The following is an 18,604-nucleotide window of genomic DNA, read 5'->3' as shown; positions in this document are numbered from 1 at the left end:
AAATAAAGAGCTTCCCAGACAAAAGAAGTCTAAAAGAATACAGCTCCACCAAACCAGCTCTGCAAGAGATGCTAAAGGGACTGCTTTAAGGAAAGGAAGGAAAAGAGAAAGACAGAGGAACACAGGTAGGAAATAATGGCAATGAATAACTACCTATCGATAATAACCTTAAATGTAAATGGATTAAATGCTCCAATCAAAAGACATAGAACAGCTGAATGGATTAGAAAACATGACCCACACATATGCTGCCTACAAGAAACCCATCTCAGGACAAAAGACTTACACAGACTGAAAGTGAAGGGCTGGAAACAAATTTTCCAAGCAAACGGACAGGAAAAAAAAGCAGGGGTAGCAATACTCATATGAGACAAAATAGACTTCCAAAGAAGGGCCATAAAGAGAGACCCAGAAGGTCACTTTATAATACTCAAAGGAAGAATCCACCAAGAAGACATAAACATTATAAATATATATGCACCCAACATAGGAGCACCCAAATACATAAAGAAAATCTTGGAGGATTTCAAGAAAGATATTGACAGCAACACAATTATAGTAGGGGATTTTAACACCCCACTATCAAAAATGGACAGGTCTTCCAAACAAAAGATTAACAAAGATATTGTGTCACTTAACAATACCCTTGAGGAAATGGACTTAACTGATATATACAGAGCTTTTCATCCCAAAGAAGCAAAATACACATTCTTTTCAAGTGTCCATGGAACTTTTTCAAAGATAGACCACATGATAGGACACAAAGCAACCCTCAACAAATTCAAGAAAATTGAAATCATATCAAGCATCTTCTCTGACCACAAGGGTCTGAAACTAGAAACCAACCCCAAGGGTAAAAACCCAAAACACTCAAAATCATGGAGACTGAATAGCATGCTATTAAACAATGAATGGGTCAAGAACGAGATTAGGGAAGAAATCAAAAACTTCCTGGAAACAAATGAAAACGAACTCACAACAACCCAAAACCTATGGGACACAGCAAAGGCAGTCCTGAGAGGGAAGTTCATAGCAATACAGGCCTACCTTAAGAAGTTAGAAACAGTTCACACAAACAACCTAACCCTACGCCTACAAGAACTGGAGGAACAACAACAAAGACAGCCCAGAGCAAGCAGAAGGAAGGAAATAACCAAGATCAGAGCAGAACTAAATGACATAGAGACTAAAAGCACAATTGTAAGGATAAATGAATCCAGGAGCTGGTTCTTTGAAAAGATAAACAAAATCGACAAGCCTTTAAGTAGGCTTATCAAGAAGAAAAGAGAGAGGATCCAAATAAACAGAATTAGAAATGAAAGTGGAGAGATTACAACTGATACCACAGAAATACAAAGGATCGTAAGAAATTACTATGAAGACCTATATGCTAAGAAATTTGAAAACCTAGATGAAATGGACACATTTCTAGAAAAATATAATCTTCCAAAACTGACTGAAGAAGAAGCAGAAAACCTGAACAGACCAATATCAGCAAAGGAAATTGAAGCAGTCATCAAGAAACTCCCATCACACAAAAGCCCTGGACCAGATGGTTTCACAGGAGATTTCTACAAAGCATTTAAGGAAGAACTAACCCCTATCCTTCACAGACTATTCGAAAAAATCCAAACTGATGGAAGACTCCCAAACTCTTTTTATGAAGCCAGCATCATCCTAATCCCAAAACCAGATAAAGACACAACGAAGAAAGAAAACTTCAGGCCAATATCGCTGATGAACATAGACGCTAAAATTCTCAACAAAATATTAGCAAACCGCATCCAGCAATATATTAAAAAGATCATCCACCATGACCAAGTGGGATTCATCCCAGGGATGCAAGGATGGTACAATATTCGCAAATCAATAAACATAATACATCACATCAACAACAGCAAAGACAAAAATCACATGATCATATCAATAGATGCGGAAAAAGCATTCGATAAGATACAGCACCCATTTCTGATAAAAACACTCAGCAAAGTGGGAATAAAGGGAGCAGTCCTCAACATAATTAAGGCCATATATGAGAGACCTACAGCCAACATCACATTCAATGGACAAAAACTTAGAGCTTTCCCACTAAGATCAGGAACAAGACAAGGATGCCCTCTCTCACCACTCCTATTCAACATAGTATTGGAAGTCCTAGCCACAGCAATCAGACAAGAAAAAGCAATAAAAGGCATCCAAATTGGAAAGGAGGAAATGAAACTGTCACTGTTTGCAGACGACATGATAGTGTACATGGAAAACCCTATAGACTCCACTCAAAAACTACTCGACCTAATAAATGAATTTGGCAAAATAGCTGGATACAGAGTCAATACCCAGAAATCAAAGGCATTACTGTACACCAACAACGAAACTGCAGAAACACAAATCAGGAAAAAAATCCCATTCGATATAGCAACAAGAAAAATAAAGTACCTAGGAATAAACCTAACCAAGGAGGTAAAAGACCTGTACTCAGAAAACTACACAACACTGAAGAAAGAAATTAAGGAAGATACAAACAAATGGAAGCATGTACCATGTTCATGGATTGGAAGAATTAACATCATCAAAATGGCCATACTACCCAAAGCAATTTATAGATTCAATGCAATCCCTATTAGAGTACCCATGACATATTTCACAGATATAGAACAAACATTGCAGAAATTCATATGGAACCATAAACGACCTCGAATAGCAGCAGCAATTTTGAGAAAGAAGGACAAAGCAGGAGGTATCACAATACCTGATATCAAACTGTATTACAAGGCCACGGTAATCAAAACAGCCTGGTACTGGCATAAAAACAGGTCATAGACCAATGGAACAGAATAGAGAGCCCAGAAATAAACTCAAATCTATACGATCAATTAATATTTGACAAAGGAGGCAGGAGCATAAAATGGAGCAAAAACAGTCTCTTCAACAGATGGTGTTGGGAGATCTGGACAGCTACGTGCAAAAAAATGAAACTCGATCACCAACTTACGCCATACACGAAAATAAACTCAAGATGGATAAAAGACTTAAATATAAGCCGTAACACCATAAAAGTCCTTGAGGAAAACATTGGCAGGAAAATCTCAGACATTCCATGCAGCAACATCCTCACAGACACATCCCCTAATGCAAGGGACATAAAGGAAAGAATAAACAAATGGGACCTCATCAAAATAAAAAGCTTCTGCATGGCTAAAGAAAACAGCACCAAATTACAAAGAGAACCAACAATATGGGAAAGCATATTTGCCAATGATACCTCAGACAAGGGCCTGATCTCCAAAATATATAAAGAACTCACACGACTCCACTCCAGGAAGACAAACAACCCAATTAAAAAATGGGCAAAGGACTTGAACAGACACTTCTCCAAGGAAGACATACAGAAGGCCCAGAGACATATGAAAAGATGCTCAGCATCACTAGCCATCAGAGAGATGCAAATTAAAACCACAATGAGGTATCATCTCACACCAGTCAGAATGGCCAACATAAACAAATCCACAAACAAATGTTGGAGAGGATGCGGAGAAAAGGGAACCCTCGTGCACTGTTGGTGGGAATGCAGACTGGTGAGGCCACTGTGGAAAACAATATGGAATTTCCTCAGAAAACTAAAAATGGAACTGCCCTTTGACCCAGTAATTCCGCTGCTGGGATTATACCCTAAGAACACTGAAACACCAATCCAAAAGAATCTGTGCACCCCAATGTTCATAGCAGCACAATTTACAATAGCCAAATACTGGAAGCAACCGAAGTGCCCATCAGCAAACGAGTGGATCCAAAAACCATGGTATATTTACACAATGGAATTCTACGCAGCAGAGAGAAAGAAGGAGCTTATACCCTTTGCAACAGCATGGATGAAACTGGAGAGCATTATGCTAAGTGAAATAAGCCAGGAAGTGAGGGACAAATACCATATGATCTCACCTTTAACTGGAACATAAGCAATAGAAGGAAAAAGCAAACAAAATATAACCAGAGACATTGAAGTTAAGAACAATGTAACAATAGCAAGGGCGGGGGTGGGGGGGTGGGGGCGGGGACAGTGGGTAGAGGGGATTACAGGAACTACTATAAAGGACACATGAACAAATCCAAGGGGGAGGGTGGAGAGGGGGGAGGGAGTTGGGTTCACCTGGGGTGGGGTGAAGGGATGGGGGAAAAGGCATACAACTGTAATTAAATAACAATAAATAAATTAAAAAAAAATAAAATAAAATATCCTAAGTTGAAAAAAAAAATAAATAAATGTCAGGCCTGACACTATTAGAAAATATAATTAAGTTATCAGATGTTTGCACTTAAAATGAATAAATGTGGATGAAGAGAAAGCAGACAATGATTTTGTTAAAGATTTTTCTTTCTGTTTGACATTTTAAAGTAAGTGTTATAGAAGAATACTTATACATGGAATGTACGTATTCACGGGGATGCTGTGACAGCCACAAATTCAGATGTACCCAGGTATTTTGTGCTGGAGATGACTCAAACACATTGAAGGGCATTGCCATTATGACAGAATTTACCTAAAAAAAGCAAGGGCAAGGAAAATAAGTGAAAAATAAACAATGGGACTACATCAAATTAAAAAGCTTCTGCACAGCAAAAGAAGCCATCATGAAAATGAAAAGGGAACTCTCTCTGTGGGATAATATATTCTCCAACAATACATGTGACAAGGGGTTAATTTCCAAAACATATAAAAATCTTATGTGACTCAACACCAGGAAGACAATTCAATTAAAAAATGGGCAAAGGACCTGAACATACAGATGGCCAATAAACATATGAAAAAAATGCTCAGTGTCACTAATCATCAGAGAGATTCAAATTAAAACCACAGTGGAACATCACTTCACACCTGTCAGATGGCTACCATCAATAAATCAACAAACAACAATGCTGAAGATGTGGAGAAAAGGAAACACAAGTGCACTCTTGGTGGGACGGCAGACTGGTGTAGCCACTGTGGAAAGCAGTATGGAATTTCCTCAAAAAATTAAAAATGGAACTGCCTTTTGATCTAGTGATCCCACTTCTGGGAATACACCCTAAGAATCCCAAGACAGTGATTGGAAAGAATATATGTACCCCTCTGTTCACAGCAGCATTACTTACAATAGCCAAGACCTGGAAACAGCCCAAGTGCCCATCAGTAAATGAGTAGATAAAAAAGCTATGGTGCATTTATACAATGGAATACTACATGGCTATAAAAAAGGGAAATCTTGGCTTTTGTGACAGCATGGGTGGTTATGGAGATTGTTATGCTAAGTGAAATAAGCCACTCAGAAAAAGACAAATACCATATGATCTCACTTATATATGGAATCTAATGAACAAAATAAACTGATGCACAAAATAGAACCAGAGGCATGGAAGCATGGAACAGACTGAGAGCTGTCAGAGGGGAATGAGGAGGAGGGACTGGGTGAAGGTGGAGGGATTGGCCAAAGAATACATATGCATAACCCATAGATACAGACAACAGTGTGGTAACGGTCAGAGTGAAGAGGGGCAGGGGCTGGGTAGAGGTAGAGGTGGGCAACATGGGGGGAAAATAGGGGCATCTGTGATAGTGTCAACAATAAAAATAAATAATAAAAAAGAAGAGCAATTTTTTCCTTGATTCACAGGATAGTTGCATTTGAATATTCAGTATATATGAAACAGTAAATATACTTTGTGTCCATATGTAAAGTGATGTAAAGTTCAAATAAAGACAGGCCTATCACCTCTAGAAAGTCCAGCAGTACGTTCAAAATTGGTTTGGGACCTGTTCACATACTACAGAAGGGCCACACATAATAGCAATAACCCTAAGCACCCCCAAAGTTCTAAGACACCCCTTGGGGCAGTAACCCCCATATGCAGGACCACTGTTGGAAAGAATGGATGTCAGTGTGGCCCAGAGGAAACAGTGCCAGTCGGGGGGCAGGGTTTCTGCCTGTGCCTCTGTCTTTGCCCCACCTGCTATGAGACAACCACGTGAGCTATGGCAATAATAGGATTCAGAGCGTTCAATGCCTGTTGGCCACTGTAATAGCTACTCTTCAAGATGTGGGTTAATCTACATGATTAACCTCCTCAGGCTGGTGGTGTTATTTCCATTTTAAAGATAGAAATACTGAGACTGATGTTGGACAAGCTGCTTAAGTTCTTAATTTCTTACCTTTCTGATGTATCAAAAGAGGTAACTGAGGCATGGATACATGGAAGATATTTATGTATTAAAAATACATAAAAACTTTTATGTATTTTTACCAGAGGAGGAACAAAGACATATATATATAAATGTTTTTATCCTAACAGGCTGTGGAAGTTCTAGTGTAGGTTGATATACAGGGTCTGGCACAAATAATGCCCCCTTTTTATTACAAAATCATAAGCATGTAGCTCTGTAACATAATGATATCACACTCAAGCACACCACATGACATTTTAGGTGAAATGTTCAAATTAAAACTATAAATTTTTACACCCAAAGTATTACCCTACCAACCACACTCAAGCAGGTGTTACTTCTGTTGGACCCTGTCTTTTAGGCATGAAATAATTTGAAAGTAATTAATTCCCTCCCGTGTGCAGCTACTGGAGATGTCTACTTGGTAATCAAGAGGAAGCATAAAGATATCTACGTTTCATATTATAACCAGGAAATGATGTTTGTGACCACTTGGGATTTAAAATGTTCTTCCTGTTTTGATAGAAACAAGAGGCAGTGGATGGTGCCAATGGGCTGTGGAAGAGTGAACCCTTGGTTTGGAGAGACAGGGAGCCACAGCCCTGTGGAACTATGCCCTCATAAAGACAGGGCAGCTGGCTGCACAGCACAGAGCCTGCTGGGGGAAAGTACCCTGAAAAACTCAACTGATCCTTAGGGCTGTGTTTTGACCAAGGGCATAGTCAAAACTTAAGAAGGCTCCTTGATTTGTGATAGGGATAGTAAATTAAAATGTAGATGCTCAAGAGGTTACCACCCAGAGCACACTGGCAGCCAAAACACTCTTAACAAACTAATGCTTGTTCTTTGGCAGCTTCAGGTGCCAGCCTCATCAGGTCTTTGGGGAAAGGGTACTGGAGGCTCATATGAACTAGTGAAAATTCTTGTTAAATGTGTGTGTAATAAGATATTCTAACTGACTCAGTTGAGGATTCTCTTTGCTAGAAGTACAGAAGACCCTTTCTTTGGGGATTAGATATGGTTTTGTTTCCCTTTGCTTACTCTTCTGGTTCCAGCTAAAGGAGGTACACAAAAGGTTCGAGGCTAAACATAAAAGCAAACATATTTATTATCAGCTGGATAGCAGCCCCTCCTCATATTAACTGCCTGCCAATCCCCCAATGCACACGCTTTGGTTATCAGGGCCAGAGCACAGGGCTGGGGAGGGCCCAGCCATGACAGAGGAAAATGTGTGTCTTGTGAAAGGGCTAATGGTGAGCCCTAAATCTGTCACATTGTGATCCCAAGCCCATTTGCACACGGGATACCAGAGCTCAGTGATGTCCTGAATGAAGGGATGTTCCATCAACCCGAGGACCCCCATCTGGGATCTGAGTGTACATGTACCTGGGATGGACAGCCACAGCAAAGTTTTGATTCAATCTGAATGAAGAGGCTTAGGGAAAGCCTAGTTTTCTGCTCCAAGGCCAGGTTGGGACAGCCAGACTTTGACTTTTAGATGTGAGGGCTCTGCTCTGGTTTTCTGGGATGGCAAAAGAGGGGATCTCAGGGTACATTTTGACTTAGAGAGAAAAAGAATAATTATTTCAGCTATTTGAAAAGTAAAAGGTGGCCAAAGTGTTTGGTTACACATTGAAGTCTGGGAGGTCTACTTATCTTGAGCATCCTTGGAGATCTGTAATGTTAGCAGGAACTCCTTGATCATACGATGGCCTCAGAAATAGAGGCTGGCAAATGCTGTCCAAGATCATTGCCAGGGCTCTGGATTGATTTCCTCACCCATGCACTAAGACTCCCACAGGGTGTGCCTCTATTGTTCCTATGATCGAAAACCAATAAGTGCAATCAAACCTCATGTACTAGCAAAGAGGTGCAAAACTTTCACCTTTAAACTCCTCCATGTGCCTCAAGAAGCAGAATATGTTTTTTAATTTGCTGGTGAGAAGCAAGGATACTTACTGTAAAGGGATCTGAGCCCAGGTGTTTAGAGCATGGCTAGGGTTTCATGTCTGTGTACACTTATTCAACAAGTATTTATTTGGCACTTACACTACCAGGCACTGTGTTAGGCAGTGCCTTCTTACTTGGGAGATAATCCACATTTCTTTCATCTTGTGAGTGAGGAATGAGCTGCTCTTTGTTCTGGGCAATCTTTTCTAGGATGTTTCTATAGCAAGGAGCCCTGGAAGATGGAGATAGTTAGTTCCTCCTGAGAAGAGGGCAGGCACCCTATTGCCCATCAGAAGAGACTCTGGTTTTCTTGGCTCAGGACTCCCCTGCTGAAACTCAACCCACCATGTGGCCAACTACTTAGGATGTTGTCCTCCAGGACTTGGGGACAAGGGGAACAGATCAAATATGCTTTTATATTCTTGCTGTGCTGTGAGTGATAAAGCTCCCTGTCTCTGAGCAAAGAGTCCCTGTCTCCTGTCAGCATCCATTGAAGGGTCACAGGCTGACTTGTTACTTTGCAAGGAGGAAAAATCTCAGTCCCTACAAAGTTCCTGACAAGCTTATATTCTTATTGAATTTGATATCCAAAACACTCTAAAATTCAAATATTTTATCTTCATTTTGTTGATTAGAACTGAAGCAGAGAAGTTAAATTACTTTTCCTAGGTCACAGAAGTAGCTAGTACCAGAGGGGATATTTTTGTTCAACTGTGTCTGATTCCAGAATCACTCTCTTTCCACAACATGTAGACATATTAAATTGTAAACAAGAAAGTGCTGGTAGTTGTTTTTTTTTTTTGAGGCTACACTTTATTTTGCACTTAATGGAATTATTCATATGCTATGTCACCTTTGTCTCCTAGCCCTACATTTTGTTTTCTGGCCATTGGAGCTTAAGTATTTGTTAAAGGCAGAGCAATTAAGTCTGCTTTTGCCATTGGCTTTCTAAATGCAGCTAGAAATGTCTGGGACCCAAGCCAGGGTTTCGTGAATACTATTAATATCTCTTATGACAGATTCTTTTTTAATTTTATTTTTCAATTACAGTTTACATTTAATATTATTTTGTATTAGTTTCAGGTATACAGCATAGTGTTTAAACAATTGTATACTTTACAGAGTTGTCCCCCTATATTTCCAGCACCCACCTGACCATTGTTGTTACCATATTATTGCCTGTATTCCCTGTAGTATTTTACATCGCCATGACTATTTTGTAAATACCTATATGTACTTCTTAATCCCTTCAACTTTTTCACCCAGCCCCCCAAACTACCTCCCATCTGGCAATCATCAATCTGATCGCTGTATCTATGAGTCTGTTACTATTTTGCTTGTTCATTTATGTTGTTCTTTAGACTCCACATGTAAGTAAAATTATATGCTATTTGTCTTTCTCTGTCTGACTTATTTCACATAACATAATACCCTCTAGGTCCATACATGTTGTTGTAAATCGTAAGATCTCATTCTTTTTTATGGCGAGCAATATTCCACTGTATATACATATCACATCTTCTTTATCCACTCATCTATAGATGGGCACTGGAAAGTGACTATAGTTCTTTTTGTGGCACTAGGCCAGTTAAAATACTGTTGACTTCTAAATCATTCTTGGTGCTATGATGATGAAAGAAGCTCAGGCAAAAAATGAAAAACAATGGAGGACTGTCTCCTCCAAAAGAACATAAACAGGATACACTCATCAGTAGTTCCTTCCAATGAAGAAAAAGTTCTCTAACGTGAAGGTTGGCTCGAAGCCCGACCTACTGCCCTGTGTTCTGGAAAGGATGAGGTATCTTTCTTAGAAAGCAGGATGGGTTGGGTCATGTGAAGTCCAGACTAAAGGATGAGGAAGCTGTAGTGAGGGGCAAGCCCCAGGATGATGGATGTCTCCACCACTTGGCAGGGCTGTCACCATGACATGTCTTTAGAAGCCCCCTTTTACATTCCCACAGTTATTTTCATCTGGCTCCAGGACAAAGTCACATTTCTTAGACTGGGGCTGGAGACCCTCCATGGTCCTGCCGAGTCTACTGTGCAGTGATGCAGGTCTCCCTTTCCCTCTGAAGTCTTCCATAAGTCCAGCTCATCTCCTGGTATAATTAATTCTCTCTCCTTGGTATTCCACATTGAACTGTGCCACTACTCTCATCATCTCTAACACTGCAGGGCCATGGACTCGACATGTTTACCTTCTCTGCCTAGCACAGAACTCTTGAGGCAGGGCCTGTTCTATTCTTTGAGGTCATCCCCTCACTTAGATAGGTAACCAACACATGTGTGTGAATTGCAGATGTATAATCAGACACATAGAGGCACATGGTCTATCTGTCTCTGGATCTGAATATTCATCATTAAACATTTTTATTTTGAGGTTGAGAACTTTTTAAAGCACAAATCATCCAAACAGGATCATCTAGCCAATCATTTCCCTTTTGATAAGAGTTACTAGGTGGTAGTTGAGGTGTGATCTAACTGAAAACATTTTACCCTGCTAATCATCCCACCAAGGGCCAGTAGCCCTGGACCAATTCCCACCACTCCAAGCTGCCACTGCACCAGGTCAGCCCTCACTGAGAATGGAGATGTTGGCACAGGAGCCCAGGTCATTGCTGGACAGGCCTGGGGTGCTCTGACCCTGACACTGGGTCTTTCCAGCATCCCTGAGTCCTGGTGCACTGGGATCCACTCCCAGGAAGAGCCCTTGCTGATTCACAGCAGCCTGTGGAGGGAAGGAGATTCCTCCTGCTGGTCTCTTAGAAGCTATGTGACCTCCAAAAAGCCCTTCAGTCTTTCTGAGCCTCAGTTTCTATCTGTCTAATTGGAGGATGAGGTCATCTTCCTGCAAGGATTACTGAGAGGATGAAAGGAGGAAGTGTGTGCAAAGAAGCTGTGATTTCACCCAGAGGGTGACAGCTCCCCCTTGGGTGGCATTTGGAATGGTCACACTACCTCTGATTCTGGCAGGGCCTGGGGACCCAGTGGGCTGGGAGCAGGCTGTACTTACACAGAGTTTTTGTACTTTCATAGGGAAGGCGAGGGAGATGAGGTGAGGGGACAGAGAGCCCACCTCCCATGGGCCAGGTCTCAGATAGAGGGCTGCTAGACCAGTGGAGGGGAGGGAGAAAGGGAGGGAGGGAAGACTTATCAGTGGCCCTCTTCCTCATAAAGGCACCAGCTCAGGGGCTCTGGGCTCATCCTCACTCCCTGGAGCCTTTCTTAAAGAAAAGCATGTCTGTGTGTGGGTTCTGGGTGCACTAGGCAGTGATCTATGCTTACAGTCCTTGAAGATGAGGCCATATGCCCACATACTCTCAAAAACCTAAAGTGATGTCACCACAGGAAGGATTGTTAGATGTTGTTTATGGTTTCCCAAGTGTGTTCTGTTGAACTCTTGGTCCACAAATTTTTAGTAGGTATTCTGAGAAGAAACGGGATCTCTCGCCAAATACATTTGAGGAAGGCTGCATTAATTTCTCTGCTCCTCACACCTCAAATTCTAGCACACATTGGAATACTAAAGATACCGGGAAGCCCTCACTGCTTTAACTTGGTTTAATATGTCATTTTCCAAGCCTGTTTGCACCTGGAGCATCCTTTGTGTCTGGGCTGTTTATCACGATTTTGCCAGTGTTCAACAGAGTACAGTTTGGGACATGGAGATAGAGCCAAATCCTTCATTTTATAGATGAGACAGTGGAGGGCCAGCAAGCTCGGGTCACCCAGAGAACCTTTTGGCCAGCTTCATTTCTCCTCTCTGCCTCTCTGTCCTATGACAGCTCTAGGACTTCCAGCTCCTTTGGCTGGTGGTTGCTCATCCCTGACTGAGTTTAGATCCATTATCTTCCTAGGGAGAGTGACGAGGGACCTTTTTGCTGACTCCCAGTTATAGATGGGGCAGCCTATAGAAATCTGAGCCATAGGGAGTTCCTGGTAGCCAGGGTACAGTCTTTAATCTTGGAGCTGCTGGTTTCTGGGTGATTGCTGAGCTGCTAGGGGTCTTGGAGAGATTCTTATGAAAGAGGATGGTTAGTAAGTTCATCTTTATTTTCTGTTATTCATTCTAAATTATGATTGCTATTCAGGAAGCATTTAGAAGTGGTGCAATGAGGAACTTTTGTTTACCTGCACATACATAGTTTATATCCAGTACCACATAACGACATTAAAAAACAACTCTGAGCACTTGGCACATTTGTTACTGCCATCAACCCTGACAGTGGTTACCATGGAGGGATGTCCACAAGAGGGACAAGAATGTTGAGGCCATAGAGGGCAAGCCAGTTGGCTAAGTTCTAGAAGCAGGAAAGGGGAGCCAGGGCCCAAACCCAAGGAGTCTGTGCTTCAGTCACTGTTGTTATGGGGGAGGATGGGGTTCATTCATATTTGTTTAACAGGCCCATTTTTTCTAATACTGTATTAGAGAATCAAGGCTTCAGCCATTGCTCTGGTGCAGAGACAACCTATTACTAGAGGGACATTCCATCCTTGCATTTGTTTCATGAAGCTAGTGCCTGTCTGAGAAATAGGAATGCTGGTCACTGGTCCCTCCCTCCTCTGGTGGGAGCAGGAGCCCTGTGTGCTATCTGTGCTGGGAATGGCAATGGAGCCAGAAGTGGATGGTGCAGCCCCATGCATGCAGGCACGCACACAAACTCTATCAGAGATACACAGTTGCATTGGTGAAAAGCCAGTCCTGGGTGGCATTTACTCTTCTCCAGACAAATATAGTAGTATTGTTTGACTCTGAGTATTCAGTTACATTTCCAATTTATTTCCAATCACTTACAGCTGGATCAGTGGAAGATTAAGGTGTCTTTAGCTCTGTCATCTGCTATTCCCCTAGATGTCAAAGACTGACATTTGATGCCATTGTCCCAATCAGCACACTGCTGACTCACTTCCTTGCTTCCCTGTTCCCCAGGCCCACCCACCCCACTCAGACTTAGCAAGAACTTACACACCACACTGAGGATAAATTACACAGCCTAGGAAGACCCAGACTTCTTCCCTCTGGCAGAACAAAAGCTGGCCTCCTCAGTGGTCATTGTGTCTTTGGGAGAGGATTCTCTGGACTGAATTCCTCCTCCTTTCCTCCCAGCTCCTTGGCCCAGCACCCAGTGTTCCCATGTCTTGGGCTGAGATGGGTGCTCTCACGGTCTGCTTGGTGGTGCAGATGGTGGAGTGAAGTTGTGGAGGAGGCATTGGGGGAGGTAAGGTCTGGTGCCCCTCAGATAAAGTACTCCTTTCTGCTGTTGTCACCAGCCTCTTGGAGAGATAGGTCGTCCTGCAGGGCTGCGTCCGCAGTCTCAGCAAACTCTGTGCCCTTATCCTCATTGGTATGGTAAGTGCCCTTGTGCCTGTACATGTAGTGTAGCATGAGGACAAGGAGGCAGACCAGGAAGAAGGCCACAGCAGCGATCACTCCTGCAGGTGGGAAGAAACACACAGCTCTATGTGAAACCAGAACAGGGGATCAGGACACATAGGGGTTGTGGCAGGACAGACTTGCTGCTACATGAACCCCAACCACCAGATGGGCTGCCTTATTCCTGCCACTCTTTGCTCTGCTCTGTGTTTGCTCACCCCTCATCCATGCTCATCTGAGTTCCCCCTTCTCTCCTTTCTTTGCCTCCTCTGTCTTCCCTCCCTACTTCAGCACTTGGCAGACACAGGCTGGAATAGTGTTCCAGAGTTGAAGAGAAGATGCTCACAGTGCATTGACCTGTGTGCATGATTTGTAATTTATATAATGCAACTATGTGGGTTTGCCTAAAACCGAGGTGTTCAGGGGGCCACAGAACCTTTAGTCTTAAAACCAGGGGTTTCCTGGGTCATGAGACAAAGTGCTAGAATCAGAAAGGTGCTGGAAAATGGGGTGGAGTTGTCTGCCTGATGTACACTATTCAGGGGGAAAGACTAGGCCGATAGACTGGGCTGAGCTTGGGCCTCCTGGGACAGGACAGTTTGGGTGAAGTGTGGCTTCACTGCTCATTGTTCCACCCAACTTCCCTGAACTGCAGGAGGGCAAGGGTTGGCCAAGCAAAAGACTGAGGGGGGAGGGGATCCTGAAGGATACCTGTGAGGGCATGTGGTATGGGGAGCAGCTATTCCTTCATTTGGGGTCAGGATGGGTTGAGAGATGAGGTTTGAGGGCTGGTCAGTACAGCCAGGTCACAGTGGGTCTTGGGGCAATGGGTGAGGGGGAAAGACTAGAGTTTGAGCAGGGCTAATGGGCAGCCCCTGGCAGGGTAGGGGGAAGGCTTATGAATTTAGACATTTGATTTGAAGCCACAGAGCAAGTCCTCTGTCTTGACTTAAGAGCTTAAGCGTATAGGTTTATTTGTGTTCTTTGGGGGATGTTAGGGAAAACTGTTCCCAAGTCCCACCTTTGGGGAACAATTTCCTAAACTTCTTGCTGCCTTAGGACAGCACTTTGTCTGCATGATGTTAATAATAATGTCTAAGAAAAAGAAGTGTTTAGGGGACCAATGAGCTGGAGAATGTTAGTTACATAGAACCTAGCAGGAGTTTGAGGGCCTGCTTTCTCTTGTTTATATCTAATAGTGAAGTCCCTGAACTGCTAATGAACTGGGGAGATGTATGAATCCCAGAAAGACACAGCAGGCTATACCTCTCAAACCTAGTCCTTTCTGAAGTACAGTTTGGGGTCACAACCATGACCAGTGGAGTCAGTACAGGGTTCCAAGCAAGGCTAGATCAGGGTCACATTTCTTTAGGATGGAGAGATGTGGGTGTGGACCCAGGACAGGGAATGGGGTGAGATGAGGACACAGAAAAGAGTTCAGAGAGCCCTGGTCCATACAGGCCACCTCCCCAATGCAGCAGTTCTATCTCCAGCCCCTGATCTTCTGTGAATCCACAGCCCTGTGAGGACCCTGACATGGTGCCCTTGGCACTGCTCTTGTCTTACCCTCGCCCACTGGGATACTGTGTTGGACATTTTCTTATAGGGCCAGACTCTTCCAGTCTGCATTGAAAACTGTCTTTGAGAGAGGGTAGGCACTGGCCATCCCCTGGCCCAAGTCCTCAGATGGGTGCTTCTCTGGGTGTTTCCTTTGGCCCTCCTGAGTACTTGACAAGTACCAGGCCAGCTCACCTGCAATGATGGCAATGTCCTCTGTTGTCCAGAACTTCCCAGGGTCAGACTCTGTGAACAAAACAAAGGAGCCCTTTGAGAGAGGAAGTTCCCCCACACCGGCAGCATCTCAGCCGAGCCTGCACCCTCTGTTTACATGTGAATAGCTCTGTGAATGGGCCCAGAGTGGCCAGAGTGGACATGGTCAGAGGGCATGGACAGGTTTCTGACCAGGGGTGCACAGAGAATAAGAAACTCCAATGAGAGCCAACAAGAACTTTTCATGACCACAAAGATTCCTGTCCCTCCCCTAATAGTAGTGCTCCTCCTGAACCAAAATCAGACTCACACAAAGGTGTCACCACCTGAGAGCACTTGGGTAAGGTGACCTTTCTGACCAGATCTGTGCATTCCTCAGCAGATCATCAAGTGCCAGATGTGGCTGCCACTGCACAGCTATCATGGACACTGTGTCACAGAGGGAACCCTCCAAGGAATCATGACAATCTTGTTCCCCTTCATGATTTTAAGGCTAAAATTATCTTCCTCTTTCCAGAACACCCAGATGTCCTAGTCTGAAACCGTCTTCACTTTCAACTCAAAGGAGCTCACTCTCCTGAGTCCTTGGCCCTGTCCTCTGACTGGACCATGTGGGCAATGGGAACCAGGGTGGAGGCACTTCCACCTGAGGGAGAAGGAAGAGCCATTAGAGGTGTGAATATAGAACCTTGCAAGAAAAAGAACTTCCCCCCACAGCTTCATCTGAAAACACAAGGGAAGAAGGGGTCAGTTTATATCCCTGGGGCCAGGGCCTGACCACTGCTCTCTGTTATCATCTAGGAAGTGTCACTAACCCCTCCTCCCAGGACCCAGCTGCTGCTGACATCTCGCATCCTGTCAGCTGCGCCTATGCTGCCAGCTGGAGAGGAAATGTTGCCTACGGGGGAGGGCAGCACTGTGTGCCCTGCTGCCTCCAGGAGCTGCTTGCCTTTGATCAGAAGACGGGCACTGGCCTCCCTGTGGGCCTGGAGCACAAGCAGATATTGGGCCTCATCTGCACTGCAGATCGCACAGGCAAAAGCCATCCCTAGCCCTGGCAGTGGGTGCTATCGTGCTAGGGAACCTCAGGTTAAAACACAGGCTCTGCCCTTTTTTGGCTGTCAAATTTCAACAAAATTTGACCATTTTGTTGAATGGTCAAAATACTTGGCCATTTTAGGCATGCATTTTATTATGTATAACTTAAAGAAAGGAGAACCTTTCCATTTTTCTGGCTTTCTGTAGGACTGAATGTAGGACTGAAATTTAAATGGGTCCTACCAGCTTCGTCCAAGGCCTGGGTCTAGTAAGTGCACAGAGAACCAATGCAGTGTTCCTCCTCTTCCTTAGCCTCCAGGACATCCCACACTGGAATTTCCTGAGGCCTACGTGGTTTGCCAGCCTTCATCTCCACTTTCTCCTGCACCCAGAGGGAAATGATGAGTGTAGGAGCAGGATAGGCCTTCACCATCTCAGCACCCATCAGATCACTGTCTGTTGTCCCTGCACTTGGCTGTGTGGCCCCGGCCCTGACATTGTGGTGAGGCCTGCAGCTGGATGTCCAAATTGGGAGTTCAGAATCCCAGAGTTGTGGCACAACTCAGCCACTCTACTTCCATAACTCACATTAGCTTTCCCCTGCTTTGTTCTTTATCTGCCTGCTCATTGCTTGATCTCTTAGTTGGGCTTCCCTTGAACAAAATACTGTAGGCATAAGGATTTGGTTTATTCTGACTTATAGCATTAATGTCTGAATCAGGGTCTTGAACATGATGGTGAGTGTGACCCCGAGAAACACCATTTACATTGTGACTCAGGTCCCTGTGGTATGTGTGCACAAGTAAAATCAAAGCTCTACCAAACTGTCCCCCATCTGGATGAGTGGGATCCTGATGCTTTCTAAGCTATTTTCTGTCTCTCTCTCTCCCCCTCCCCATTCTTCATTTCTCTCTCTCTCTTTCCTTTTGTCTCCATTCTTGGGCCAGAGTGAAAAACAATGGGACCATGACAGCATTTGTAGCAATGTGCAGAATTATGGATAAGAACAGAACAGATTAACATATTTACCATCATTGAGTACAAACCACAAGGCTCCAAGGAGCAAAGAATTAAATACCATCAGGAGTCTGGTTAGTCTCCTCAAGTGGAACCGTGTTCCACCTTATCCATCTTGAGGAGGGTTATACCTATGGTGTCAGGAGGAATTTCTAAGGGAAGTTATCTCAACTCTGAAGCTCCCCTTTCTTCATGTGCAAAATAAACAGAAGTACCCCAGTCTAACAGGGTTCCTGTGAGCTGACAGCTAAGGCACTATTCTCTAACTTGAGTGTGCGTCAAAAGTGGGGATGTCTTACACCATCCACTGGACAACTGCCACCACCACCCCAGACTCTGAGTCAGCAGGTCTGGGTGGGCCTGAGAACATGCATTCCTAACACATTCCCAAGTGACACTGCTGGTAAAGGAGCCCCCCTCAGAAAATTACTATGCTTGTGACTATAAGAGTGGCTACAGGCCACATGGCTCAGTTTAACTGCTATTACACAATATCCTTTGCAAGAACAGAGGGGCCTGGTAGCCCTTCAGCAATGCAATTAAGAAGCGACAGTCACAGCTTCGCCCACTACAACCCTGAGCTCAGTGTTTTCTTTGGGAGCAAGCTGACATAGTGGGAGAGCTGGTACAGTGAACTCCAAGCATTTATCATCTCTGTTGACTCCCCTGCCTAGCTCCAGAGTGAGTGGGTAAGGGGACAGGGGACCCTGCACCAGGCTCTGATAAGTGCATATGCCCACTGATCAGTGACTAATCAGGGACTGCTGTTGTCACTGCTATACCAACTAAAAGACCCTAATGTTTCCAATACCTAAATTATGTCACAAGCTACACTTGCTTACAGGAACTAAAAAGGATCCCCCACTGCAAGGACCAAGGTGCTGAGTGCAAAATCCAAAATGGCAACAGGGCATCATGTGTAAAAAGGACAATGCACAAAAGAGCCAGGTGCAACAGAAGCATAACTACATATGTCTAAAGGAATTTAATCTCTCCATGACACAGACTATAAACACAGGAGGCTCCTCCCAGTGGAGAGAAGATGCCATTGGAGCATGAGCTCACCCTTCTCTACTCCTTGATCAAAGAATAAAGTTTCTGCTCTACTTTATCAGACTCAGTCTCCTTCTATTGGCACAAATGACACTGGACAGAAGGATGTTGGTTTGGGTCTCTAACCTGGAAGGTTGGGTAATACAGTCTCCTCAGTCTAGCTGTTTGGAAATTCTGAATGGGTCTGAGGTGCTCTCAGTTAACCC

The 18,604-nt window shown here is 43.8% G+C and overlaps 1 protein-coding gene across 1 annotated transcript in view; it reads right to left on the bottom strand.

Annotated features, from left to right (window-relative positions):
- Window positions 1-12,909: 12,909 nt before the first annotated feature.
- Window positions 12,910-18,604, bottom strand: part of GYPC (glycophorin C (Gerbich blood group)) — a 38,263-nt gene continuing 32,568 nt past the window's right edge. The window contains exons 2-3 of the mRNA XM_024569714.4: window positions 15,273-15,323; window positions 12,910-13,579 (exon numbers count right to left, since the gene is read on the bottom strand). Of these exons, the coding sequence (XP_024425482.2) occupies window positions 13,383-13,579; window positions 15,273-15,323 (248 nt within the window). The 3' untranslated portion in view covers window positions 12,910-13,382. The remainder of the gene's footprint in view (window positions 13,580-15,272; window positions 15,324-18,604) is intronic.

This window comes from Desmodus rotundus, chromosome 2 (genome assembly GCF_022682495.2).
Source record: "Desmodus rotundus isolate HL8 chromosome 2, HLdesRot8A.1, whole genome shotgun sequence".
In the NCBI taxonomy this organism is placed as follows: Eukaryota; Metazoa; Chordata; class Mammalia; order Chiroptera; family Phyllostomidae; genus Desmodus; species Desmodus rotundus.
This window is presented reverse-complemented; position numbering and strand designations above follow the sequence as displayed.